A 27,375-nucleotide genomic window follows, 5' to 3' on the forward strand; every position below is an offset into this window, starting at 1 on the left:
TTGTTCTTCTGCTACTGAAGACAGAGCACTGATCTTACCAGGCTAAAAGGTCTCAGTTCCCTTAGCCATCTTCATGGGTCTGCTTTTCTTGCTTTCTCTTCCTGTACTATCTCCTAAGCTTTGAATGCTGAGCTCAAGAATGTACAAAACTTCATTTTAGCTTAGCTAGATTTATAAATCCTTCTGTACATCTGGAGTACTTGCAATACAAGTTATCCCTGTAGAGCGGCTTTTGATTCTGCAGTAATGTTGTAGTAAATGAAAAAAAATTCAGATAAACAAATCCGATTTTATCTCTCAGAGAAAGTCACATATCAGAGTCCTAGATAAATCCCACTTGTGTTTGAGGTACACTGCTAAGGTTTGAGACATCTGACTGTTACCCACCCATCAACCACGCACCACACACGAGGGCAGCGGCACCGTGACACCATCAAACCTCCCTGCACTCAGCGAGTTTCGATGTATCTCAGTATCACTGAAACAGACCAAATAATCTATGGCAGTCAAAAGCAGCTGAAAATTGTGACAGTCTTTTCTTCTTAAGCAAATAAATTAACTGAGATAAATAAGGCTGGGCAGCTAAGTTTCATAACTGGGCAAAAAAATTAGTAAATCAGAATCAACTTGAAGAATACAAAAGTCAATATGGTATCGTGAGGCTTAATACTTTTCAATAAGCAGGTTACCAAGCCTTCTCTGAGCTGATGGATCCATGATCTCAGAGAGCACAAATAACAGCATGGTTATTTAGAAAAAACTAAAGTATGGATCATGGCATGAAAAGGCTTTGTTTGGTGTATGAAAGAGGAGGGCTATTTAGTCTGTCTCTCTTTTTATAAACTCATAAAAAAAAACTGCAAAGCTGTAAGTTTGGTAGATGCCTTGAGAGAAACTATACTTACACATCAGAGAAATCCCCAGTGGCCTTGAAGAAGAATAGAAAGAAAGACTGTTTTCAAGTTTTAAGTGTCTATTATATTAAATTGCATCTAAAATGTACATAAGTAAAAGGTACTGATTGTATTTTTTAAAATAAATTCAATTAAAAACTGCAGCTTACTTCAGTTTTCTTAAATATTTCATTAAAACCTGATAGACACATAAATCAAATGCTATTCTCACCAGTGTGTGGGGAAGTAAGAATTAGTGCTTGTTTCCAGGGCAACAATACCCACATAGCAGGACCCTAGTTAGAATCAACAGCAGAGGAGGGAAAGAGAATTTGCACATACTGTAAAAAGGGCACACATTCGTTCTATCTTCTCTGGGTTCCTTGGCCCACCATTCTTGTTCAGTCTCACCAGAAACCGCTCACTGAAATGTAGGAGAGAGAGAGACAGAGAAATGTAAGGGACTGCATGCTCCAGAACAAATAAAAAGGGCATTCATAAAGAGACCCTAGACACTTTCAGGACAGCCCATTAGATATAAGCAAAGCCAAAAGTACATGTCTAGTGGCAGGAGACCATCTTTCTTGCCAAGCAACATGCAATAAACACAACAAACTACGTCAGAGATGTTGCTGACTACTTGTCAGTTATGGCTTTTATCTCCCTAAAGGTGTGTGTTCCCCGAGGGCAGTAATGAGGACTGTTGGTATTCTTCCCAAATACCCTCAAAGCTCTGGCATAATAATAAGCCCATAAGAAGCAAACACATTTTTTGATGTGAACACTCAGATCATCATAAAAATATTCATAACACTAGGTCTGAAAGAGTCTACATTATCCAGTTTACATCTTACTATGTAACTTTTTGATAATCACTTTAGAGCCAAGAAAAAATGTTACAGGGACTTAGAAAAGCTTGGGTGAAAAGTAAAAAAGAAATAATGTATGGTAATTATAAAGATGTACTCAGAATTCAATAGGGCCATTAATATATTTTATTTCTCAAACAATATAGGTTAATTCTTGAAGGAAATTATTGAACTGAAAAATGTTAGAAACAGTGTTTGCAACATCTGGAGAAATGTCTCCCCGCTCTCTTACCTCTTTCCTGCCAGTGCTAGGGTCTCATTCCTATCTCAGCATCCCAAGGTTCTCTACCAATTGTGGCAGGAAAACCAAGTCATGGCAAACACAAAGTATGTGCTTCTGAAAGTAATTTGCTTCTCCTGTGCCCAGCATCATGTATTCATTGAATGTATCAGGTATCAGTAAAAGGGCCAATACTTAAGTATTGGACTAGAATTAAAAGATATGCTACATCAAATGCACAGGTGGCTTAATTTGTTCATTTATTCATTTGCTCATTTAGCCAATGAATAGTCATTAAGTTCTCTGTGCTAAACACAGGAATACAAATATGAACACAATGTATACAGGGCACTTTTCTTCCTAGAGCTCATGGTCCTGGTAGGTAGCTAAATGGGCAGACAGGAAGTTCAGAAAAGATCTGGGCCAGATGTAAATTTGAGATTCTTAAGCCAGGGAATTAGATGGGAATAGTAGTTTGCATGCACAGAATGAGAGGAAAAGGGGGCTCTGGACAATCCTGAGAGACACTGACATAAAAGAAATAGGTAGAAGAAGAAGAACTTGCAGAGTAGACATGTTGGATCAAAAAGAAAAATAAGAAGAGTGGTGGGATGCTACATTAGTTAGGGAAAAAAGTGTCTGAAAGAGGAGGGGGGGATCACTGAGGCCCAAGAACACTGAGAATCACATGAGACAACAAAAAAAACAGTATCCACTGGATGTCATAACAGAGATCACTGGTGATTCTGGCAAGAACCCTTTTTGTGGAATGATAAAGATGATCAGTGTGAGAGTAAGAAAGAAGGAAGCAGAAACAGTGAGTCTATACCACTCTTGGAAGAGATGAAGATGTGGAAGTGATAAGCTTTCAATTAAATGGGCATGTTGAGGTGAGGGAGACCTTTGTTTAAAAATGTGGTAACTCACATATATATTCAACTAATTTTCAGTCTCAAAATTCAGTGAGGAAGAACAGCAGTTTCAACAAATGGTGCTGAACAATCCATATAAAAAAACTGAACCATGATCCCTGCCTACAAGAAATTAACTTGAATTTATCATAGACCTAAGTATTAAGAGCTAAAAACTATAAGAATACACACAAGAAAAATGAGATAAGTATCTTTGTGTATCTTGTTCACATTTGTTTTTTTATATTGAGCACACAGTAGAAAGATCTTTGTGATCTTAGATTATTAAGCAAATATTATGAATCAAAACAAAATAATAAATTGGACTTAACCAAAGTTAAAACCATCTTCTCTTTGAAAGACATTGCTAAGAACATGAAAAGACAAGCTACAGACTGGGCAAAAATATTTACAAATATTCTAAGAAAGGACTCTATTGAGAACATATAAAGTAATCTCAGAACTCAATAAGTAACATCTCAAAGATGGACAAAAAATCTGAACATACCTTTCATCAAAGAATATACAGGGATGGCAAATAAGCTCAGGAGAAGCAGGGGACATGGATCCCTGGTCCAGGAAGACTCCACATGCTGTGGAGTAACTAAGCTCGCAGGTCATAACTACTGAGTCTGTGCTCTAGAGCCTGGGGGCCACAACAGAAGCCACTGCAATGAGAAACCCATGGACCACAAGTAGAGAATAGCCCCCACTTGCTGCAACTAGAGAAAGCCCGCGTTACCAACAGCAAAAACCCAGTGCAGCCAAAACTAACTAAATAAATAACTTAAAATTTTTTTAAAAAGGACACCGTCAAGAAAGGGAAAGATAATTCACTGAATGAAAGCAAATATTTTCAAATAATATATCTGATAAGGGACTTGTAGACAGAATTTATAAAGAACTCTTGCAACTCAATAATAAAATAAATAGACATTTCTGTTTAGAAGATGAACAAAGAGCCAATAAGGATATGAAAAGGTGTCCAACATTATTGGCCATTAGGGAAATGCAAATTAAAACCACAATGAGGGCATTATTTCACTTCTACTAGAATGACTTTAGTCAGACAGGTAATACCAAGTGTTGGCAAGAAGATGGAGAAACTGGAACCATCATATAATGCTAGTTGGAATGTAAAATGATACAGCCACTCTGGAAAACAGTCCGGTGGTTTCTCAAAAGGTTAAATATAGTTTAACATAGGATCTACCAATTCCACTTCTCAGTATATATTTACAAGAGAAATGAAAATATATGGCCACACAAAAAACTACATGAACATTCATAGCAGCATTTTTCATAACAGCCAAAAGATGAAAACAACCAAAATATTTACCAACAAATGAATAGCTGAATAAAACATGGTAGGTATATCCATACATTGGGTTATTATTTAACCATGAGAAAATAATGTATCTTCACAATTTGTGACAGTCAAAATGACTATTTTTTTTTTCATTTCAAAGAGCCCTAGGTATAAATCAAATTATTTCCTGTTTTGCTGACTTCACCAATGGGTATGATAGATAAATGGTGCTTTCTGTTAACATTCAAACTATTTGAAGGCAAATATCTATCCAATGTTTCCTAATTTGGCAACAGCTCTTCTGCAAAAGAAATGGTCAATATTGCTGGGACATATGGCATTAAACACAGTTAGGTTTCTGTCCCCCAGGACTTCTCAGAGTCTTGAAATGCTATTATGTGTTGAAGTATCAATGGGACAGGTGACCTTTGACCCACAACCTTCCTCTGCATAAGACCATGGAATCTGTACGGATACAATTTGATAAACGCTGAGTGAATCTACTTGCCAATGAGAGGCACAACTCCTCATATATCCTAAAAGTGGGAAAGGAACTGTGGCCAAAGGAGTAAAATTTATTTAGGAGACTTTACAAACATCCACACCTCTATATGAGAGCGACAGGTCCATTTTCTCTGGGTAAAAGAACTCTTAATTCTTTCAAAAGAAAAAAAAAGAGAGATGGTTAAATTCTGATTCTTTAATAAGCAATGTTATGAGAGAACTGTTCTACATTTACTTGTCTTTATGATGAGCTATGCATGAACAGTATATTAAGCTACATTAATTTCGTATTATTGAGCAAGTTCTTACAAATGAAATCCATAATTTGAATCTGTGGCAAGTCTAATAGAGTCTTAATTTTAAGATCATTTGCTTTTATGAGAGTCCTAATTCCCGGGTGGTGGTGCATTTCACACCCTTTTCCATTGATGGTAATTCGTGCATCCCCACAGCAAATGTCTGACGACCAACAACGAGGCGGTAGTCCGTGCCAGGTGCTGAGGCAGGGACAAAGTCTCACTCCTTAGGGAGGCTATTTCCCGAAGACTCTGCTTTGGAAATACAAGCACACACCTCAAATAAATTCAGAGGAATTCTCACAGCTCTTTCAATGTAATCTTCACACTTCTTCACATTGGCCTCTGTGGAAATGGATGCCAACCACTTAGCATCTCTCTCATGATAACTCCCCAGGTGCTTGAAAGCAGCAAGTGGCCCCAAGGCCATACTACATGGCACAACCCAACAGATTAGGAAATCTCTAATCTTGCCTCACAGTCGCAGTTTTCAATTTAGATCCTTGGCTTTATTTCTCAAGTTCTTCAAGTTTTCCCACTTCATTCTAAATCACAGAGAGTAGAGATGCATAAAGGGATTTCATTAAGGTAAATCAGTGCTGCGGCTTTCAAATTTATTTTTAGTACCAACTTTTCCCTTCTTTTCAACAAGACCTTACACTATTCACCAACACATGAAAAATTTAATAATAGAGTTACTTTGGTTGAATCAGAGGCAAAGAGAAGGGACAGGAGCAGGAATCCTCCCTACTTAGGCCTCCCTCCTAACCGCCACCTGTCCCTGAGACACATCAGGGCTCCAAAGAACACCTTTATGCCTCCTAGTACAATTCAAGAGTTCTTTCCAGCCCCACTCTCTCCTTTTTATTCTTTCAACAAGCATTCATGAACCCCTACCATGTTCCAGAATCTAAGCAAGAAGATAGTAATGGAGAAATAAAATGGTCCCTGTCCTCAAGGCTCTGAGTCTACTGGGAGAAAGAGACACAGAACAAAAATGACAACACAATGTGAGAATTCTATAATTAACTGCACAGAAATGGGCTGACAAGCTCCAATGGACTACAGACAGGCTGCCTGAATGAGATACTGGGACACATTCTGGCAACACAGCTAGACTGAGCATTTGGTAAGGGAAAGTTAGGAAGAGAAGAGGATTCCAGGAGAAGAGTGCGCCAAGGCAGCTTGATGGTCGGGATGTGGAAGAGGGCACTGGAGAGCTGGGGCGTGTTGGGCAATGCAGAGAGGTCAAACCCATGGTGTGGATTACATGTGAGTGTTGTCCCCCTTGGCTATCACAAGGTGTACCTCCCAGCTTAATAAAAGGGCAGATTCCTGTGCCCCATCCCAGATCTGGATCAGAATCTCTAGAGGGGAGGACTTTTGGAAAGAGACCAAAACTTCTATTTCTAAAAAGGTCTCTGTTGGTTGTCAGGATTAACAAGTTTGGAAAACCCCATTATGGGCCTTACAGGAGCTCTGAAAGTGAAACTATGAGAAGCAATGTTGACCTCATAAGTTTTTAGGATGATCACTTCAGCTGCTGTGTGGAAGGCAGGCCTGTGACATATGAAACCCTCTAAAGACAGAGAAGAGCAGCTCTGGCAAGCTACAATGCTGTTCTGGGGCTGAAGAAAGGTGAAAGGATGTGAGGCATATTTAGATGACAAAGCTGACCAGATGGAGCAGTTAACCAAATGTGGTAGTGTCGACCAGAGAAGGTACAAGGAGGAAGATATAAATTTCAGAACAGTTCAGTTCAGTCGCTCAGTCGTGTCCGACTCTTTGCAACCCCATGAATTGCAGCACGCCAGGCCTCCCTGTCCATCACCAACTCCCGGAGTTTACTCAAACTCATGTCCGTTGAGTTGGATGCCATCCAATCATCTCATCCTCTGTCGTTCCCTTCTCCTCCTGCCTTCAATCTTTCCCAGCATCAGGGTCTTTTCAAATGAGTCAGTTCTTTGCATCAGGTGGCCAAAATTTCAGATAGGCATGCTGAATTTGAGGTCTCTTGGATATGCAGGTGAACAAAAAACAGACAGCTGAAAGCCCAAGTGTGAAGCTCAGGGAAAAGGTGTGGTTGGGGGATACAGCCCTGCACGAAACCTGCCATAGCAGCAGCTGTTAACAGCTGCCACTTAGTGAGTGTCTTTTGTGTACCAGGCATTGTTTACAGTGTTTCTTTTCTTGCCTAATTGCATTTAATTCTCATAACAGTTATTTCACCTCTGAAGAAACTGAGAGTCAAAGTTTCTGACTTGAGATTAAAAAAAGCAGAATGGTAAAGTAAGAATTCAAATCTAAAGCTCTTTGACTTCCAAGCCCATGCTTTACCTGTATCTCATCTTATGAAATAAACATTGAGAAAAAAAAGTACGTGATGGAAGGGAGGAGGAGATCGCGGGGCAAATATATCTGGGAAATGCTCCAAACCACATCCTGTCCTAGAGGTACACTGAGAGTGTCCATGTCGCACAGGCCCCCAGGGGGAATGTGTGAATGAAACCCAGCTAGTTCCAGGATCCCAATCACCCAGAGGGGGCACCTGACCCCTCCGATTAGAAAGGCCATTCCAAGCCCCGACTTCAGCACTCCTGGTGGCACCAAGTCTCTTTGAGGTTCATGGCATTCCCACCCAAAAGACTCAGAGATGAGGGTGGCAACACTGATTGATTTGGAACAAGCAGAGACTCCTGAATGACAATCCCAGAAAACAGACTCTTCTCATTTTCTCTAAAGCATGAGGCACATGAGTAAATCTGTTATCACACAGTCTCAAAGTTACAATAGCATTTCTATAATTATACAGGCCCTACAGGGTCTTTGGGCTTTCCAGGTGGCTCAGTGGTAAAGAACTCGCCTGTCAACCAGGAGAGGCAGGAAAGGTGGGTTGGACCCCTGGGTTGGGAAGGGCTCCTGGGGGAGGAAATGGCAACCCACTCCAATATTCTTGCCCGGAAAATCCCATGAACAGAGGAGTCTGGCAGGCTACAGTCCACAGGGTCACAGAGTTGGACACGACTGAGTGACTGAGCATGCACACACAGGGTGTTTAGAAATCATGTGCTTCTCACGAAAATAAACTCAATGGTAACTTAACTATCAGTTACACAGGGAGCTACAAACAGTTGTTTTTACTGTGAATGATTTGCGCTGTCACCCCAGGATCAGGCTTCCAATTTTAACAATGTGCTTAGTCGTTCAGTCACGTCTGACTCTTTGTGACCCCATGGAATGCAGCATGCCAGTCTCCTCTGTCTATGGGGATTCTGCAGGCAAAAATACTGGAGTGGGTAGCTGTTCCCTTCTCCAGGGGATCTTCCCAATCCAGGGATTGAACCCAGGTCTGCCACATTGCAGGCGGATTCTTTACTGACTGAGCCACCACAGAAGCCCAAGAATACTGGAGTGGGTAGCCTATCCCTTCTCCAAGGGATCTTCCTTACCCAGCAATGAAACCGGGGTCTCCTGCACTGCAGGCAGATTCTTTTATCAGCTGAGCTACCAGGGAAGCACCAATACAAATTTTAAAATAACAATGTTAAAAATTTTGAAACAATAATGTTAAAATCAACAGTAAAAATTTTAACAATAAAAAGTATGTAAATAAACATATGGGGCTGAAGTGAGGGTGAGACTCCACGGACAGGACAGCGCAATGCGGAGTCAGCTCATCTTTGCCACCTCCAACATTCAAGCCATAATACTTCTGAGGAAGGTGTACCTTCATATGAGGAAGCCAGGGGGCAGGGGGTTGGCCCTTCTTTCTTTATAATTTGCTAATCACACCTATGGGGACTAAAGAAGCCCCACACTTTTACATTTCTCAGCTAAAGGTCAAGCAGCCTGAAGTACTGTAGAAAAGTAATCATGATGTCAAAAAAGCAATGTTAAAATAGTAGGTGCCATGGGCCACTCTCCTTCTGCCTTCCGGATCTCGCTTCCCTCCTCCCTCATACTGATAATCTTTTGTTCTGGGATTTTCCACACTTTGTTCATGATGTGAACATTATTGTTCTTTTTAATTTCATTCCTTTACTCAAGTTTTTCTCTGATTAGCATAATATAAGAGGAATATACATTCACAGATGAAAGAAAAATCATAGTATTTGTCTAAGGTTTTTCCTGGTCTGTCAAACAAAACACACACATACACACACACATATCTACAGATTTGGCCTGTTGTAACTACATAAGTCCTCCAGTTAAAGATAACAGAATATATATTAATTATACTTATTAACTTGTTCCTGTCACTATTTCTGTTGTTTCTGTGCAAATGAAAAAAAGTCTTACAGTTTAATAGATCATGAGGGAGTCCTGATGGCAACAGTGGAGCTTACAAAAACCAAAATAAACATATACAGAAGAAATAGAAAAATCTTGATTGTTTCTTGAATGGAAGCTAGAAAACTCAGCCAATCTGAAAACCAAAGAAATATTTTTATCTGTCAGACATTTTACTAGATATTTTCTAGGCTTTTAAAGTGTAAGACTGAGAAACGCAGAATAATCTCAGGAAACAACAGCAAATAAAGATTTCGTAAGTACTAAAATTCTGAATGAAGTGTTTGAGAATTTTCATTTTTTACAAGTATAAGATATAAGAATGGTGTTCACTACACTATGTCAAAATCTTTCTTACTTTCCCTTAATACTGAAAAACTGATGATTTTTTTTTCATTTATTTTTATTAGTTGGAGGCTAATTACTTTACAATAATGTAGTGGGTTTTGTCATACATTGACATGAATCAGCCATGGAGTTACATGTGTTCCCCATCCCGATCCTTACAGTGACATAGCTGATACGGTATAGAGACAAGACTACAACTTAAGTCTGGATTCTTCAAGTTCAGTTCAGTCGCTCAGTCGTGTCCAACTCTTTGTGACCCCATGGACTGCAGCATGCTAGGCTTCCCTGTCCATCACCAACTGCCAGAGCTTGCTCAAACTATGTCCATCGAGTCGGTGATGCCATCCAACCATCTCATCCTCTGTTGTCCCCTTCTCCTCCTGCCTTCAGTCTTGCCCAGCCTCAGGGTCTTTTCCAAAGAGTCATTTCTTCTCATCAGGTAGCCAAAGTATTGGAGTTTCAGCTTCAGCATCAGTCCTTCCAATGAATATTCAGGACTGATTTCCTTTAGGGTTGACTGGTTTGATCTCCTTGCAGTCCAAGGGACTCGCAAAGCCTATACTAATTCCTGTAGTCAACTGTCTTTCATGATACATATTTAAATAGTGAAAACAATATTCACTATTGACCAAAAAGAAAGAAAACAACTTAAAATTAGTGCATCTCTAAATATTATATACCTAGGAATGTACACAAGTGGAAAGACCTGAGACCACAAAGGACGTTCTCCTTGATCTTCCTCTCTTGTGTCCTGTCTTGCCCTCCTCTTGATACCTTGCACACACAGATTAAATCTACCCGGCACAGCCAGTTCACCAGATCACTCCCACCAGGATCTATGCCGTGCCATTATAATATGGTACCCACTAGCCACATGTAGTTATCTATATTTAATTAAAATTAATATGAGCAACAGTTCTCAGTCACAGGCCATATTTCAAGTGCTAAACAGCCACATGTAGTTAGTGGCTACCTTGCAGACCATAATGTTCTGCCATATAGAGGACATTTACATCGTCCTAGAAAGTTCTGTTGGATAGCACAACTCTTTAGAGTTGGGGGAGGAGTTGGTCACTGAGACAAAGGGCTCTGTACTACTGCATAGCAGCATTGCTCCAAAGCACAAAATTGTAATGCTGTCAACATTAGGGTCAGGATACAGAGCTGGGGTTTTGGGGTTGAAGGAAAGTTCTTCAGAGGGCCAGGTTCAGGAATGACAGTCCTCTGAGCAGGCATTCCTGGTCTCAGAAATGGGTATGTGAAAGACAAGTAGACTTCTGAAATGTAGCAATCAAAGAGCCAGATGAGGACGTCTACACAGATGAGCTGGACCAAAATTTTGTGAGCCAGGAGTATAGGACCCAAGTGAGGCAGTCTGAGATGTCAATGGCCAGGGATCTGGGACAAGAGTCTAGGAAGTCAGAATATAAGGCATCGCCAGTGAGCACATCCCATGTGGTCTGCCCTTTGGCCCCTTCTGAACTCTTTGTTGAGAGTGGGGCAGCCTTGAAATCCAGATGTGTGCAGAGAGCAATTTGCATATCACGGAAGATTTGGTTCTATCTGAGCTTAGGGCTGGCACAAGATAGTCAGATACTTGTGCAGACCGGAATTGGGGATTTGGCAGCTTCTGAGTATTTTAGTCAGTACAGGTTGCATATTATTTTTAAGTAAATACACTCTCTTCTCTGCATGTAGAATGTTGCATCAGTTGGTACCAATTCACTGCACAAGACAGGCCTAGTCATCTCTGGCCTGCCTGCCAAGGTATTAAAGGGTAATCTACAACACAGACACAGAGTTTGCCTTCCTCATTTATTTTACGTATTTCCTATATACTGAGGTGGGCCATAAAAGAATGAGCATCTTCTGAAGCCCAGGCCTTTGGGAAATATATCCAGGTATCTTCTACAGCCTTCCATCTCTAGGACTCTGATCTCCAGGCCAGACTATCTACCACCAAAGATGTATCTCCTGCAAACATGCCTTGAACTATATGACTTCCTGTCTTAAAAGAGAAACTTTCAGTGGTGTTCCATCTCTGCATATAAAACCCACAAGCCTCCACTTATTAGTCCAGGTCCTGTGGCATTTGTCCTCTCCCTGCCTTCCTAGGTTCCCCTATTTCCATCAACACATCTCGTTTCTGATCAGATAAGCCTGCTTGCCTTTCCCTAAATTACTATTTTTTTGCCCACTGTGTCCTGTCTCCCCACTTTGCTGCTGCTCAAACCCTGCCTAACCTTTGAGGCCCAGCTCAAATGTGTGGTATAAAGGTTTCTGTGACCCAGCAGTCAGAAGGGACCTGTTCCTTCAATATCTAACCATTTACAGCAGTGACTCTGATGGGTTAGTATTAGAACTGGTTGTGCGTGTATGTGGCACCTCTTCTGTACAGAAAAGAGTTAACATAGCAGGCCTGAGACTGCTATCCTTAGAAAGGCCTGCTGGCAAAGTTGGCCTCTGGCTGGCATCAGGGATCTGACTCTTGCAGTGTTCCCAACACAGTGCCTAGACTTTTTATGTGAACAATATGGTTTATACTGAACATTTGCTTCCCTTCTGGGCATTTTGTACATGCTAAACAAAGGGTTCTTATACAACCAGCCCCCCAAAATGTTGGTTGCTAGATCTCTAGTGGGCTTCCTAGGGCAGAAACACTGCACATCTGTCACTGCATTTTAACTAGAAATGAGTATTTGAAGACAGTGCTCTGTGTGACCCCTAATGTGACGGAGGGAGCATAAGGGAGCCTGTGTGTGGAGTCCGACTCTTCAGACTTCAGACTCTACCTGGTTCTTCTTCCTAATAAGCCACCGGTGTAGCCTTACTCCATTGCTATAATAAATATCAGCCACAAGTACAACTCTGAGTCCCATGAGTCCTTCTAGTGAACGAACACTGGGGTTGTCCTGGGATCTCCAACACATCCTTTAAGTCCAGCGTCCTTGTCTGTAAAGCAGCAAGGACTGTGCCTCCTACATCTCTGCAATCCTCAAGGAATCGAGCACAGAGGCTTAGTTTCTAGACACTTGACTTTAATAACTTTAGAAGGACTACACAATTAAAATACCAAAGTAGCTGAGGGCAAAAAGAAAAATAATAAAGGGGCAGTTTTCCCCAAAGGCTTCTATCTATATACACACAGCTTTTCCCTGCTTTAAAGGCTCTCATGGGCTTCACAGCAATAAAAGAGTATTCTGAATGCCCCCGCTGCTGCCACAGGGCTCTGATGACTTTTTAGTTTAATGAAATCTCTCTACTATCTTGCTACTCAGCTAACAAGAGACCCTGTCTCTTGTTCAAGCTAACAGAGACTGTGTCACTTGAAGTCCCAGGGGAAGGTGCCTGCTAGGTACCCAGCAAAAGCAGGGCCTCTGCGGTGGGGAGAATCTCTGCAGGGGCCACAGACCTATATATTTGCCTTTCCTGTCTTTCAGAAGGCCATCTAAAGCACATAAAAACACTGATATTTGGACTTAAGAGCAAAGTTCTGACATGTATGATAACAACTATGAATATTTACTGAAATTTACTGTCTGCCAGGGCCTGATTTAGGGACTTCACATGTATCATCACCTTGATGATGCAGACACTACTATTTCAGAGTTGAGGACATGGAAGCACAGAGAGGCTTAACCAGCCTGGCTTATTTGGCAACACTAACCATGGTAAGGCGGGCAGGCTCTAGCAGGAGTGTGAATTCAGGGAGCTTAGAACAAGTGCTAGGAGCCAACACACGAGATCCCACCCATGACAAGGTCATGTGGGAGAAAATCTGACAGGCAAGGCGGATAAGGTTTTCAGGGGTTTCGAAAAGGTCAGCTCACGAGATCCTACCCATGACGAGGTCACGAGGAGAAAACCTGACAGGCAAGGCAGATCAGGTTTTCAGGGATTCCGAAAAGCTGTCCCCGGCGCTCACCTTAAAGATGATATCTGTCTTTCTGATGCTTGCTTCAACAGACTACTCCCTAATTTCTGTGAGACAGGCAGAAGGCCTTCCCCGATCTCTTCCCAAATAAGAATCAATTTAGAACTTTAATCAATAAGTTTCCCGGGTGGTGGTATTTTATGAGATTATCCAGGGTGAAAGGAGTGTTTCAATTTAAACTCCTTTGCTGGCATTCTAGTTCGTTTAGCAAATGCGTCTATGCCCTTAGTACTAATATGCATGACTGCTTATAATACCCTAATCATAAAACAGCATAAAGAACCTGATCATATAAAGGCCCTAATAGACATAGAGCCCTTTGGGGAGTGAAGGAGTCCTATTAGAAAACATAATAAAAATTATTCTAAAGGTGGTTATTGGGTTAACATTTGCTTGCTGTGTTTTTGCTCTTAATGTACTAAGGTTGTGTTATGGAAACCATTGTTAATATAGTTAAAGATCTAGAAAAATAAGAGCTTAGCCCTAGTGTAGTAATAATGAGATGGTTGTTAATTGTCAGTCAGGAGTGCTAGGCAGAAGCTGCCTCACTGAAGCCGCAGAGTCTGTGTGGGGTAAACCTCTTAGATAAACTCAACTGACAACTTCTGCAGAAGGATTAATTTTTGTGTTAACAAGGTTATACTTCTACTCTCTACTGTTGCCCTATGAGACTGCTACCTTTCAGTTAAGGTCACCACAGAAACAGAAAATAGGTTTACATTCACCTGACTTGCATAAAATGTTAATAGGCCCCAAGGCCAGAATATAATGTACAAGACCCTCATAAACCAAGAAGTATGCAGAAAACACCCTGGTTTCGTGAAGGACAAGCTGATGTAATGTTAAACTATCTTCCCCTTAGAAATGTACTAACTTAGGGTATAAAAGCTACGGTAAAAAATAAAGCATTGCCAGACTGCTGCACCCCCTGTCTGGTCTCTCTCTCTCCCTCGCAGACTTGGCCCTATCAAGGCTGATCTCACGTGTCTTCTCTCGCTGACGCCGTTCATCCCGAGGGTACCCCCTGGATCCTGCCGAGGCTGGATCATTTCAGGGTTTCTGAGGGAGATAATGCTTAACTTTGATCTCAGTAAGCTTCTTCCTCAACTTGTCTCCTAAATTTGGACTCCTGCTGTGGTTTCAGTGATAAAACATTCTGGCATCAAGAATGTGTATCTCAGGGCATCACTAGTAGGAAAGCCTGCTTGTTGTTGTTTGGAAGGAACAGTGAGCAGTCACCAAACACAGATCCCCGGCCTGCAGGAGTTCATGACTATGATCACTGTTGCTGTTGTTTAGTCGCTCAGTCATGTCTGACTCTTTTGTGACGCCATGGACTCTAGTCTACCAGGCCCCTCCGTCCATGGAATTTTACAGGCAAGAATACTGCAGTTCATTGCCACTTCTACTCCAGGGGGTCTTCCCAGGGATTTTCCTGACCCAGGGATCAAACCAGTGTCTCTGGCATTGGCAGGTGGATTCTTTACCACTGAGCCAGCAGGGAAGCCCAACTATGACCATTAAGGCCCCCTTAAAACTTTCTGATTTCAATGTCCTGCTAATTTTGCAATATGCTTGGATAGTCTCTCATGAATTCCTATGGCAATATGGTATAATGGGCCACGGCTGATTCATGTCAATGTATGGCAAAAACCACTACAATATGGTAAAGCAATTGGCCTCCAATTAAATAATTTTTTAAAAAATATGGTATAAAGGGAATCAAGCAGGGGACAGACCAGGACTTGAATCCTAGATGGGAAACCAGTAATCTGTGACTTCAGAATTGATGCAGGGACTAAATTAAATGACATACCTAAAGCTGGTGGCATGAGGCTTGGCACATCACATACATTCATGAGTGTTCACTCATGCTCCTTTCTAGCCCTTATTTCCCACAGAGACCAATCCAAACCTTCACCTTTCCCTCTAAGCCTCACAAGAAAATAAAAATCACTGGATATGAATGTCTTCCAGTTTATCATAGCCTAACGCAACTTATTTATGATTCCAGGCATTACCATCCCTCCTCCCCAGTCCGTGTGGAACATGCCCCATTATTGGCTCTTCTATCTTCATGCTCCCCTTGAAACACCCTCTGTGTAGGTCCAGTGATTTCCTCGTGGTCCTGTGTATCTCATTACTGGACAGTCTGTCTGGCCTATAGTCAAATGAGGTGTTGTGAGCCACTCTGGAAGGATTAGTGACTAGGGTATGTAGAAAAATGCTGGTGAAGCTTAAAAGTTCTGAGTGATGTAAAGCTTCCAATGATAGTATTTGGGGCCCAATGCTAGTGGTAGAGAACCCGCCTGCTAATGCAGGAGACGTAAGAGATGCAGGTTCGATTCCTGGGTGGGGAAGATCCCCTGGAGGAGGGCATGGCAACCCACTCCACTATTCTTGCCTAGAGAATTCCATGGACAGAGGAGACCGGAGGACAGGGTCACAAAGAGTCAGACATGACTGAAGTGATTTAGCACAGCACACACAAATGTGTTATGGTTTGTTTTTAAAGAGATCAAAGTTTGAGGAAGTCTTCTGAGCTCAGAAAGTGAAGGGGATTTGTTGCAGGTGGGCAGTCAAATGCTGAGGGCCTGGGAGGGTCAGCAATTAAATAATCTTGAGGCGTCAGTGTCATCTCTTTACAGGGATCTTCCCCAGGCATCTGAATTTAAAAGTCCTATGTCTCATTTTTTTTGTGATTCTCAATTCCTTAGTTTTCTTCAAAGTATTTATATCTTCCTAGTTATATAGTATACACGTACTTATCGTCTGTTTCCCTCCCTAGAATGTAAACTACAAGAGGAGAGGGATTTTTCTCTGCCTTGTTTTGCACTGATTCCCTGGCACCTGGAACAACCTCTTACACATGGCAGTTGTATAATGTGTGCTGAATAAATTAACAAGACTGATATAATTATAACCATGAATCTACTCTATAAAAAGTAAATGATTTTCAAGTCAGTACTGTAACTACATTACTAACAAATTATTTCTAACACTCTCCTACTGCCTTCTGCACACAGTAGCTCTATCCAAAATCTGACAGTTCTTTAAACTCAGCAGTCCCAAGCAGTGATTCTTAACCTTCCCAGCACCTTGTAATCACTAGAGAACTCCTGATTTAATTAATGTGGGGAGTGTCCTGGCCATAGAGAACTTTAGCTCTAATGTGCCACCAGGGTTAAGAAATGCCGGTCTAATCTGTCCACTCCTTTTGTATTCTCTCCTATGGTAATAGCCTGAACATGCACTCAACAGTCACTCCAAAAAGTAATCAGAGCTAAGTCTGGAAAAAGTGAATAATAACGAAGGATAATATTTTTGTCCAATAAACAAAGGGTGACTATAAGACTTGTTTTCCTGAGAAACATATAAACTAATTTTGCTCTCATTTTTCCAGATGCTGGAATCTCTCTTCCCTGTCTGTCCCCTTCTTCTGTACAAGCATCTCACCCATTTCACTCTACAGACGCATCTCAGCCCAGGCTCCCGTTCCTGGGACTCCATTATCATTGATTTAATAATCTGCTAGGCGAGTCTCTCCAGTCTGTCTTGAGGTACTGAAATATTTTTATTTTCCATTAAAAGCCCTTGAAAGAAAAGCCTGTTTTTTTTTTTTAATGTGCTTCAGTTCAAAACTTAAGGGTAACAGTCAGGTAGGTATTAATAAGAGAGTTTTACACTTTGATTTGAAGAGTCCACATAAAGGGTAATACAGCTTTTGGGGGAAGGTGCCACGAGTGTTAATAACAATTAACTGAGTTCAAGGCGGGCTTCCCAGGGGGCTCAGTGGGTAAAGAATCTGCCTGCAATGTAGGAGATGAGGGTTCAATTCCTGGGTCGGGAAGATCCCCTGGAGGACGGCACAGCAACCCACTCCAGTATTCTTGCCTGGAGAATCCCATGGACAGAGGAGCCTGGCGGGCTACAGTCCATGGGGTTGCAGAGAGCCAGACTCTACTGAAGCGACTGAGCGTGAGCACACAAGTTCAAGGCAAACAAGCAGCAGGACCTATTTCCATATGAGCCTCTTTCTAAACGTGCTCGAAGGGAAAGCTATTTGGGAGTGTTCCCTTGGAAAGCAGCAGCCACATCTTCAGATGCCATATTAAGATAAAGTAAGTTTACACAGGAGTGCTAGGACAAAATATTCTTCACTGTTTTCTACTGAAGAACTGAGTTTTAAAAATTCGTAACTGTTTATATGTTGAATTTGAAATTCTAGTGTCTCTTTTCCTCTCATACCATTTAGCTTTGTCTGTTAAGTTATAACTGTGGACCTTCCTGGTTCCCACGTACTGCAAAGTATTGAATCAGTCTCAGAGTTTCCCATCTGCGCTATTTCTCTACTATTTCTTCTCTTCCTTTGTGCCTGATTTCTAGTTACCCTAACAACAGCCACACATCTTGCTCTATGGATCGCAAATCCATACATCCATGTTCAGTTTTCCATTTTCTCTCATGAGTCTCAACCGTTTGCTTTTATTTTATTTTTTTAACTGTTTGCTTTTAAACAACACATACCAAATCCTTCAAAACACAGTCTTGATTCATTGACTGATCTGCTGACAGGATCTATTAAAAGTACCTAGTGTTTTACCACTTCCATGTGAGGATTCAAAGATTTCATTTTTAAAGTCTTGCTCTAACTTCAGATCTCAATCCAGGCAGATGTTTCACACTGCTTTGTGAAGGCAGAGAAAATAACCCCTTCTTTGTGAGCACATGCCTCTGGTTCTGACAGAAAGGCTTCCAATCACTATAAGTTGTGTCTCAAGGCATATAGCCTCAGAGATCCATCAGGATTGTGACTCTAAGGACAGTAGCCACAGATCTTACAATTAAGCGTTTCTCTAGCCATCCGGTTTACAGAGAAAACACAAATAAGTTACAATCTCTCCCAGCTAAAAATATTTTAGCAACAAAAACATTTTTCTGAAACAAGCAAGAAATACAGCAAATTTCAATCTAGTATTTTCTTTCATCTTTTCATATTTCCCACCATTCACTTCTCTGGAACATCTTAAGTTGGACTTTGCAAATCTGAGATTTAGAATCTTGAAAGAAGTTAGTTTGTGTTGGTATCTGAGTTGGCAAGAGCAGCAAGAAGAAGGGAACCTTCAACAACCTAAGAAAAGAGCAGGTCCTAGCTGGCACTCCATATGTCTGAAGAGTAAAAGTCCCCTTCCACAGAAAAGTCTATGCACCTCTCAAGAAGAAAGGAATGCTAAGCTACTGTCAAATCACTGAATCATGGGACTTCCACTCCCCCACCTTTAAATACTTCCTGACAGCATATTTCCCAAAGCTTTCTCATCACCAGGCTCAAAAAAGGCTTCACAGAGTACTCAGGGCTACAGAATTTCCACTTAGAGAGCAGTCTCCTATGCTGAAGTAGTACCTGAAACTATCTTGTTTACACATTTACCAGTTGTGCTTCTCTGAGGGCAGGGGTTCTCTTGATCAGATACTAGGTCAATAGTATACTATACAATATACCATACAATAGTATACTAGGTCAATATATACGATACTAGGTCAAATCCTTTGGCCAAATCCAGACTGTACATTTTGAGAAGGATTTTGACAAGAGATTCTCCCCTTGACCAAACTCTAGTCAGGCTCTTCTAAAGTTTCTCAACTAGACCTCAATTTTTAGAGTCCCATTTCCCTCTCTGAATTGTCTAATTGTAGTATTAGACAATTCAGAATTAGACAATCCATAGCAGAATCCTGCTATGTTGGTTTAGCCAGAATCCTTCACATTCAATATATGACTCCCCACCTCAATATCAATCAGACTCCTCATTCCCCATCACCCTTGGGCGACATCTGATTACCCTGGCCTGCCTTCAACAAGTGTCTTGTTTGGTTGGTTTAGCCAGAATCCTCCCCCAACCAATCCTTGATGCTTCTTTTTAGTAATTTTTCAACCCACTGACTCCTACCCTGCTCTTTGCCTTTCAGTTCAGTTCAGTCACCCAGTCGTGTCCAACTCTTTGCGACCCCATGAACCGCAGCATGCCAGGCCTCCCTGTCCATCACCAACTCCTGGAGTTTACCCAAACTCATGTCCATTGAGTCGGTGATGCCATCCAACCATCTCATCCTCTGTCATCCCCTTCTCCTCCTGCCCTCAATCTTTCCCAGCATCAGGGTCTTTTCAAATGAGTCATCTCTTTGCATCAGGTGGCCAAAGTATTAGAGCTTCAGTTTCAACATCAGTCCCTCCAATTAACACTCAGGACTGATCTCCTTTAGGATGGACTGGTTGGATCTCCTCGCAGTCCAAACACCACAGTTCAAAAGCATCAATTCTTCAGCACTCAGCTTTCTTTATAGTCCAACTCTCACATCCATACATGACCACTGGAAAAACCATAGCTTTGACTAGATGGACCTTTGTTGACAAAGTAACACCTCTGCTTTTGAATATGCTGTCTAGGTTGGTCATAACTTTCCTTCCAAGGAGTAAGTGTCTTTTAATTTCATGGCTGGAGTCACCATCTGCAGCAATTTTGGAGCCCAGAAAAATAAAGTTAGCCACTGTTTCCACTGTTTCCCCATCTATTTGCCATGAAGTGACGAGACCAGATGCCATGATCTTAGTTTTCTGAATGTTGAGCTTTAAGCCAACTTTTTCACTCTCCTCTTTCACTTTCATCAAGAGGTTCTTTAGTTCTTCTTCACTTTCTGCCATAAGGGTGGTGTCATCTGCATATCTGAGGTTATTGATATTTCTCCTGGCAGTCTTGACTCCAGCTTGTGCTTCATCCAGCCCAGCGTTTCTCATGATGTACTCTGCATATAAGTTAAATAAGCAGGGTGACAATATACAGCCTTGATGTACTCCTTTTCCTATTTGGAACCAGTCTGTTGTTCCATGTCCAGTTCTAACTGTTGCTTCCTGACCTGCATACAGATTTCTCAAGAGGCAGGTCAGGTGGTCTGGTATTCCCATCTCCTTCAGAATTTTCCACAGTTTATTGTGATCCACACAGTCAAAGGCTTTGGCATAGTCAAAAAAGCAGAAATAGATGTTTTTCTGGAACTCCCTTGCTTGTTTGATGATCCAGCAGATGTTGGCAATTTGATCTCTGGTTCAAGATCTCTTGAACCATCTGAGATCTTCTTGTAAACTCTTCTTGAACCATTTGAGAACCATCTCTTGAACCAGAGATCAGAATCTCTTTGCCTATAAATTCCTACTTTCTATTACTGTAGTCATAGTTGAGTTCACTGTAGTGGTCCTTATACCTACTGCAATAGTCCTGAATAAAGTCTGCCTATCTTTAACAAGTATCTAAATATTTTCTTTTTTAACAAAGCCCTCAGTGATGATCAGTGGATATTCCACCCTGGGCTCTGACATCTTTGAAAGACACTCTCTACTGGTTTTTAGCAGACTGCTATCTTCAGTAGTTGTATTTGAGAAGTTAAAAGTGGTTACATGATCTGTTCGATCAGGACAGCTGGAGTGAATCCTTTGAGAATAGTCTTCTGTTGACTAGCACCTAGAGGGAATCATTAGTCCAGGGCATGGAACCAAGTGGATGTCTGGAAAAAGAGTGCGGCTGACTTAACCTGCTTGAGTCGCTCTATCTGTGGCTGTGGCCTTGAGGCAGAAGTAGAAATGGGAGAAAGGGAAGAATGTCTTTAATATGAATTCTGCCTGATTTTACACATTTCTGCAACTACAGACTCATGCTTGTGATTTTATAACGAATCATTCTTTCATTCGATGTTACCAGCTCACTGTAGGCTCTGCAACACTTCTCATTGCACATGTAATACTCTAAACAAAAAGAACTGAACGAGAAATTAGTGTGTGCATTTTATGGCAATTTTCTAGTTTTCAACTAAAGTTGAAAAACTTGTTCAAAAGTTTACTGCCACTTCATTCACAAAGGATTTTCTTTCTATTTTAAGTTGTCTTCTTCTCTGCTGTCTTGATAATCTTGATCTCTACTGTACAGGAAGTTTCTGACACCACCCTTATGGCAGCAAGCAAAGAAAAACTAAAGAGCCTCTTGATGAAAAAGTTAAAGAGGAGAGTGAAAAAGTTGGCTTAAAACTCAACATTCAAAAAATGAAGATCATGGCATCCAGTCCCATCACTTGATGACACATAGATGGGGAAACAATGGAAACAGTGAAAGACTTTATTTTGGGGGGCTCCAAAATCACTGCAGATGGTGACTGCAGCCATGAAATTAAAAGACGCTTGCTTCTTGGAAGAAAAGCTATGACAAACTTAAACCTACTAAAAAACAGAAACATTCCTTTGACAACAAAGGTCCGTCTAGTCAAAGGTATGATTTTCCAGTAGTCATGTATAGATGTGAGAGTTGGACTATAAAGAAAGCTGAGTGCTGAATAATTAATGCTTTTGAATTGTGGTGTTGGAGAAGATTCTGGAGAGTCCCATGGACTGCAAGGATCTCAAACTAAAGGAAATCTAAAGTCAATCCTAAAGGAAATCAGTCCTGAATATACATTGAAAGGACTGATGCTGAAGCTGAAGCTCCGATACTTTGACCACCTGATGTGAAGAACTGATTCATTTGAAAAGACCCTGATGCTGGGAAAGGTTGAAGGCGGGAGGAGAAGGGCATGACAGAGGATGAGATGGTTGGATGGCATCACTTGACTTGATGGACATGAGTTTGAGCAAGCTCTGGGTGTTGGTGATGGACAGGGAAGCCTGGCATGCTGCAGTCCACGGGGTCACAAAGATTTGGACATGAAGTGACTGGACTGAACTGAACTGAAGAAAGACGAATTAAATTTAAGCACTGAGACAACTCATTACTGTTTTGAATGATACCTGAAATCATACTCTTTTAAGTAGATTTGGCTCCTAAGACACCATGGACATGTACTTTGGAATGTGAGGAAATAAAGAACCAGAACAGTTCCAGGAATCTTCCAATATTGGGTAGATTTTAAAATTTCATTTATCTACTGACTTTCTAGCTGTACCTCTTTGCATTATTTTCTACATTCTTAACTTTTCACCATCCATTTCAAATGAGTATTTTTCCATTTTACAAAAAATGCAGAAAGCTTACAAATGTAGAGGTTAAATTACCACTCCTTCCATCCTTTCTGCTATAGTTGTCTTAAGTACATACATTAGAATACCCTCAAGAAAATGTTGTTTTTATTTTATACAGTACTGTATTTTTTTTAAATTAAGAGACAAATAGTCTTTTCTATTCATCCATATATTTACCATTTCCAATGCTCTTCATTCAGTTTTGAGCATTTGAGCTTCCCTGTGATTCTTTTTTTAGCCTGGAGAACTTCCATTAGCAAGTCTTAAAGTACAGTTCTCCTGGTGACAAACTCTCTTAGCTTTCCCTCATCTGAAAATGTCTTTAACATAAAGATATTTGTCTTTATTTTTGTCTTCATTATTCTTTCATTTGTCTTCATTCTTAAAAGATTTTTTTCACTAAATATAAAACTTTGTGTTTGTCTGTCCTTCAGTACTTTAAAGATGTTTTTCTGTTACCTTCTGGACTCTATGATTTCTGATAAAAAGCTCATGATCACTTGAATTATTGCTCCCATGCATGCAATGTGTCATTTTTTACTAGCTACTTATAAGAATTTTAGTTAGACTATGATGTGTCCTATTTATTCTGTTTGGAGGACTGGCCTGTTAGGAGGTCACTCCACCATACTAGAAATGAAACCAGCAAGGTTCTACCTCAAAAAAATAACCCAAATACAAGCCACCAATATCTCCCATCTGAATTACTGCAAAGGCCTGCTATTCTAGCTTCCTTATTTATCTTTATGTGGCCAGGGGTGAGAAGGCTCGTTGTAATTTCATCCCTTGGCTCCACTTCATTAATTTGGAAGTCATTTTGAGATTCAAAGAATTTTCCTGATAGCTCAGCTAGTAAAGAATCCACCTGCAATGCAAGAGACCCTAGTTCGATTCCTGGGTCAGGAAGATTCACTGTAGAAAGGATAGGCTACCCACTCTGGTATTCTTGGGCTTCCCTGGAGGCTCAGCTGGTAAGGATAAGAAAATGGTAGAAAACAAGTCTCTCCCCTGGAAGATAGCCCCATGGTATGTTTACCAGATGAGAACAGTAAGGCCTATACAGAATATCTTTTTCAAAACAGCAAATTGTCCTTCATACTTTACTTTATTATTCTAACATTTATCCCTCCAAATATATTATACAAACTACTTATTGATCAACTCCCCCTACAAGAATGTTAGTTTCACATGGGCAGGAATTTTTGTTGAGTTTTCTTCACTGGCATGTCTCTATAGAGCCTATACCAGTGGGAGCACATAATAGGTGAAAAATAAATCTTTGACTATACCAATCGACTATGACATCTACCTCTGATACCTCTTAATTTTTGGCATTCCTTTCCAGACAGAAGGTTTTTCTGAACTAATGTCAGATCAGTTCAGTTCAGTCACTCAGTCTGTCCAACTCTTTGAGACCCTATGGACTGCAGCACACCAGGCCTCCCTGTCCATCACCAATTTCTGGAGCTTACTCAAACTCATGTCCATTGAGTCAGTGATGCCATCCAATCATCTCATCCTCTGTCGTCCCCTTCTCCTTCTGCCTTCAATCTCTCCCAGCATCAGGGTCTTTTCAAATGAGTCAGTTCTTCACATCAGGTAACCAAAGTATTGGAGTTTCAGCTTCAACATCAGTCCTTCCAATGAATATTCAGGATTGATGTCATGATGAATATTCATGAACTCATGTCAGAGGCATTAGTTATTCTATTCTACTCTGCACTGTGTGATATAGTCTAGATAGAGCAGAAGGGAAATTTCTTGTAAACAAAGAACTTTTTAAAGAAAATTGACCATTTCTTTCACTGTATGTGTACAGACTCTGTAGTACATTGTATTAAAAATTTTCTCCAGCCTGATATTTAGACTCAGAACATAATTAAGAGATGGCATACACAGGAGAACAATTCCTGACCTTTTTCCCAGATGAAAGAAACATACATTTAACCAAAGATCAAAGTCTATATCTAAAATGAAAGTTTCACCGGGTCTATCTCTAAGTGGATTTTCACTGTATTATTTCAGAGCAAGGTGTGATGCCTTGGCCATGTATATAAAAGCATGTTGAGTTAGCCTGGCCACTGAAATGAAATACATTTAGCTTCAAACTGTATTTGCATTCATTCTGTCTATATCAGTTTGGGGTTAGAAAAATATATTCTTGTAAGCGAAAACTTTCAAGATGACAGATTATAAAGTGTTTCACTTAAATATTCACACATTGTCCTCTCCATCCATAGGGCATAGGATCATGGCTTTCTTTGTGTTAGAGAGAGAAAGCTAATTTTTAGTTTCTCTAGATCTTTGTAATATCCAGGGAAGATATGCATATTGACAATGAGAGCAGGGTAGGAAAAGAAACTGAAACTGACTGTCACCAGAGCCAGGGTACTAGCTCCACCAATTCCTGCTAGGACTGACAGAAAATTCTTGAGGGAATGTTGGGTAGTGAGCTGGAGTCTATGTCCCAGACCCAGTTAAAACAGGTCAGACCATACCATGTGGCCTTGAGTGAAAGGACTGATGTGCAGGTCCTACACTGGCTGCCGGAGCTCCTGCAGATAAGCTCTAGCTGCACTGTAAGACATGACTTATTCAGGAGAGAAAAGAAAAACTGTTTGATTTAATTAACAAAGTTCTCAGCCATCATTTTAAAAGAAAATTTCTCTCTCGGGTTACCTGAGATTTTCTCTCTTTTGGGTAGAAAACTTGCCTCTCAGGCAGAGCCCTCTATTTCAATTACAGAAGCAGCTGATTTTCAAGAAAAAGTACATTCTATGCAAGCGTGTTCTGAATGCTGAGCCAACTCCAAGAGAGTAAGAAGTGAGTCTTTTTAGCTTGCTTTGCACAGCATCCATGAAAAGATGGTTAAAAGTGCTTTCGCATGATAATCAAGAGAGGTTAAGTTTCTGAGGGCAACTTTGTATTCCCAAGGCCTAGGAGAAAAACCTGGCATACTGAAGACGCCTGAGGGAAAGCCAGTTGAGTTATAAAATCAATCATCAGCACCCAGAGGCTTCAGAGCACTCTTCTAAACTTGCAGAGGGCCAGCAAGAGAATGAGGCATATTAAGAGGCACACCAGTAGAGAAAGTAAGTTAGTTAAACAATAATACTCCTCCTGTGAATAAAGAAGCTCACATAAAAGAAAAGATAACTGTATCCATAAAAAAATCAAATAAAGATCAAAACACAAATTCTATTCTAAAAGAATACTCTTTACACTATTTTGACGTGGTAATTATTAATTAGATTAAGAGAACAGTGAATCATAACATGTTTACAGAGAAATATTTTTTTCTTTTCTTTTTCAATAGAATAATTGTTTTTTAAACAAAGACAACGAGTTCCTTATAAAAAGTGGGATCTATGATATTAGGGAAAGATATTAAGGATACTTAAAATTCTGGCCATTTACAGGCTTTGTCCTTTTCTTAAATCATTACCATTCAAAAGCAAGCAGATGTTTATTTTGGACTGCCAAGCCAGAAGGCTTGAAGAAAGGAGAAGCAGAAGTGAGAAATTTTTTTCATATTTTTCTCCTCATACAGAAAAATCAGTATTTCCTCTAATTTTTATAACTATCTTTTCCGTTAGATTATTGCCAGCTACTTTAAAAAAGAATTACTACCAAAACATCAAGTATCTGTCAGTTCAAGGACAATTTTGAAAAGTTTTACCCTTTTAAAAAATGTGTAATTATAATATATTATACACATATAGACATACATGGTTTTTCTCCACAAAGTCAAGTCATACTATACTCACAATTGTAAATTTGCTGTTTTCACTGAACTCATTAACTTTCATATAAAGAACATATTTATGTATAAGTTTCCCTGATGGCTTAGGGGGTAAAGAATCCGCCTGTGATGTAGGAGACATAGGGGATGCAGGTTCGACCCCTGGATTTGGGAAGATGCCCTGGAGGAGGGCATGGCAACTTGCCTAGAAAATTCCATCGACAGGGGAGCCTGCCGGGCTACAGTCCAAAGGGTGGCAGAGAATCAGACACAACTGAGTGACCACACAGGCACGTATGAGTCTCTGTTGTAGGCAGAACTCCACAGCTGTCCCCTAAACTTCCCCTCTATAACCTCTGGGATTATAAGTATGGCGACTTCTAATTCCATGATCAGGTTATCTTATACAACACAGGTGACCACAAAATAGGGAGATTTGTGGGTAAACCTGACCTAATCCCATGAGTCCTTTAAAGGCATGGAATTTTCTCCCACAGAAGAGGAAGTAAGAGATTCTCAACACAGAAAAGACTCACTGCACTTATGCTAACCTGAAGATGCAGGGTTCTACAAAGCAAGAAAGGCTTGTGGCCTTTAGGAACTAATGGTAGTTCTCAGTCAACAGTCAGCAAGGAAACAAAACCTCAGTCCCATCCTGCCAACAACAACCAATGAGCTTGGAAGCAAATTTTCCACTACAGCTTTTACATTACAACACAGACACTTTTTCAGCCTTGTAATGTAGTGAACAAAGAACCCAGTAATGCCTTCTAACCTATAGAACTATGAATTAAAAAATGGGAAATTTTGAAGTCCATTAAATTTGTTGTAATTTGTTATGCAACAACAGAAAACTAATTCAGTCCCTCTCTCACTTCTTTTCACTTCAATCTTTTCAAAGGTAACACTATTATTTATCTAGTCATCTCTCTTCTTACGAACATTTTGCTATTACAAAAGTAAGATTTTTACACATATAAACACAAGTTTATTCATAT

General features: G+C 40.5%; 1 protein-coding gene across 8 annotated transcripts in view; it reads right to left on the reverse strand.

Moving 5' to 3' along the window:
- The window catches only part of DOCK3 (dedicator of cytokinesis 3), a 267,277-nt gene that overhangs the window by 109,598 nt on the left and 130,304 nt on the right, over positions 1-27,375 (reverse strand). For all 8 annotated transcript variants that reach the window (XR_006337624.1, XM_043886679.1, XM_043886678.1 and 5 more), the window contains exon 10: positions 1,236-1,317. Coding sequence is in view for 7 of the 8 variants with exons in the window: in XM_043886679.1 (XP_043742614.1) it covers positions 1,236-1,317 (82 nt within the window). In the remaining variant the exon portion in view is untranslated. The remainder of the gene's footprint in view (positions 1-1,235; positions 1,318-27,375) is intronic.

This window comes from Cervus elaphus, chromosome 24, assembly GCF_910594005.1.
Source record: "Cervus elaphus chromosome 24, mCerEla1.1, whole genome shotgun sequence".
In the NCBI taxonomy this organism is placed as follows: Eukaryota; Metazoa; Chordata; class Mammalia; order Artiodactyla; family Cervidae; genus Cervus; species Cervus elaphus.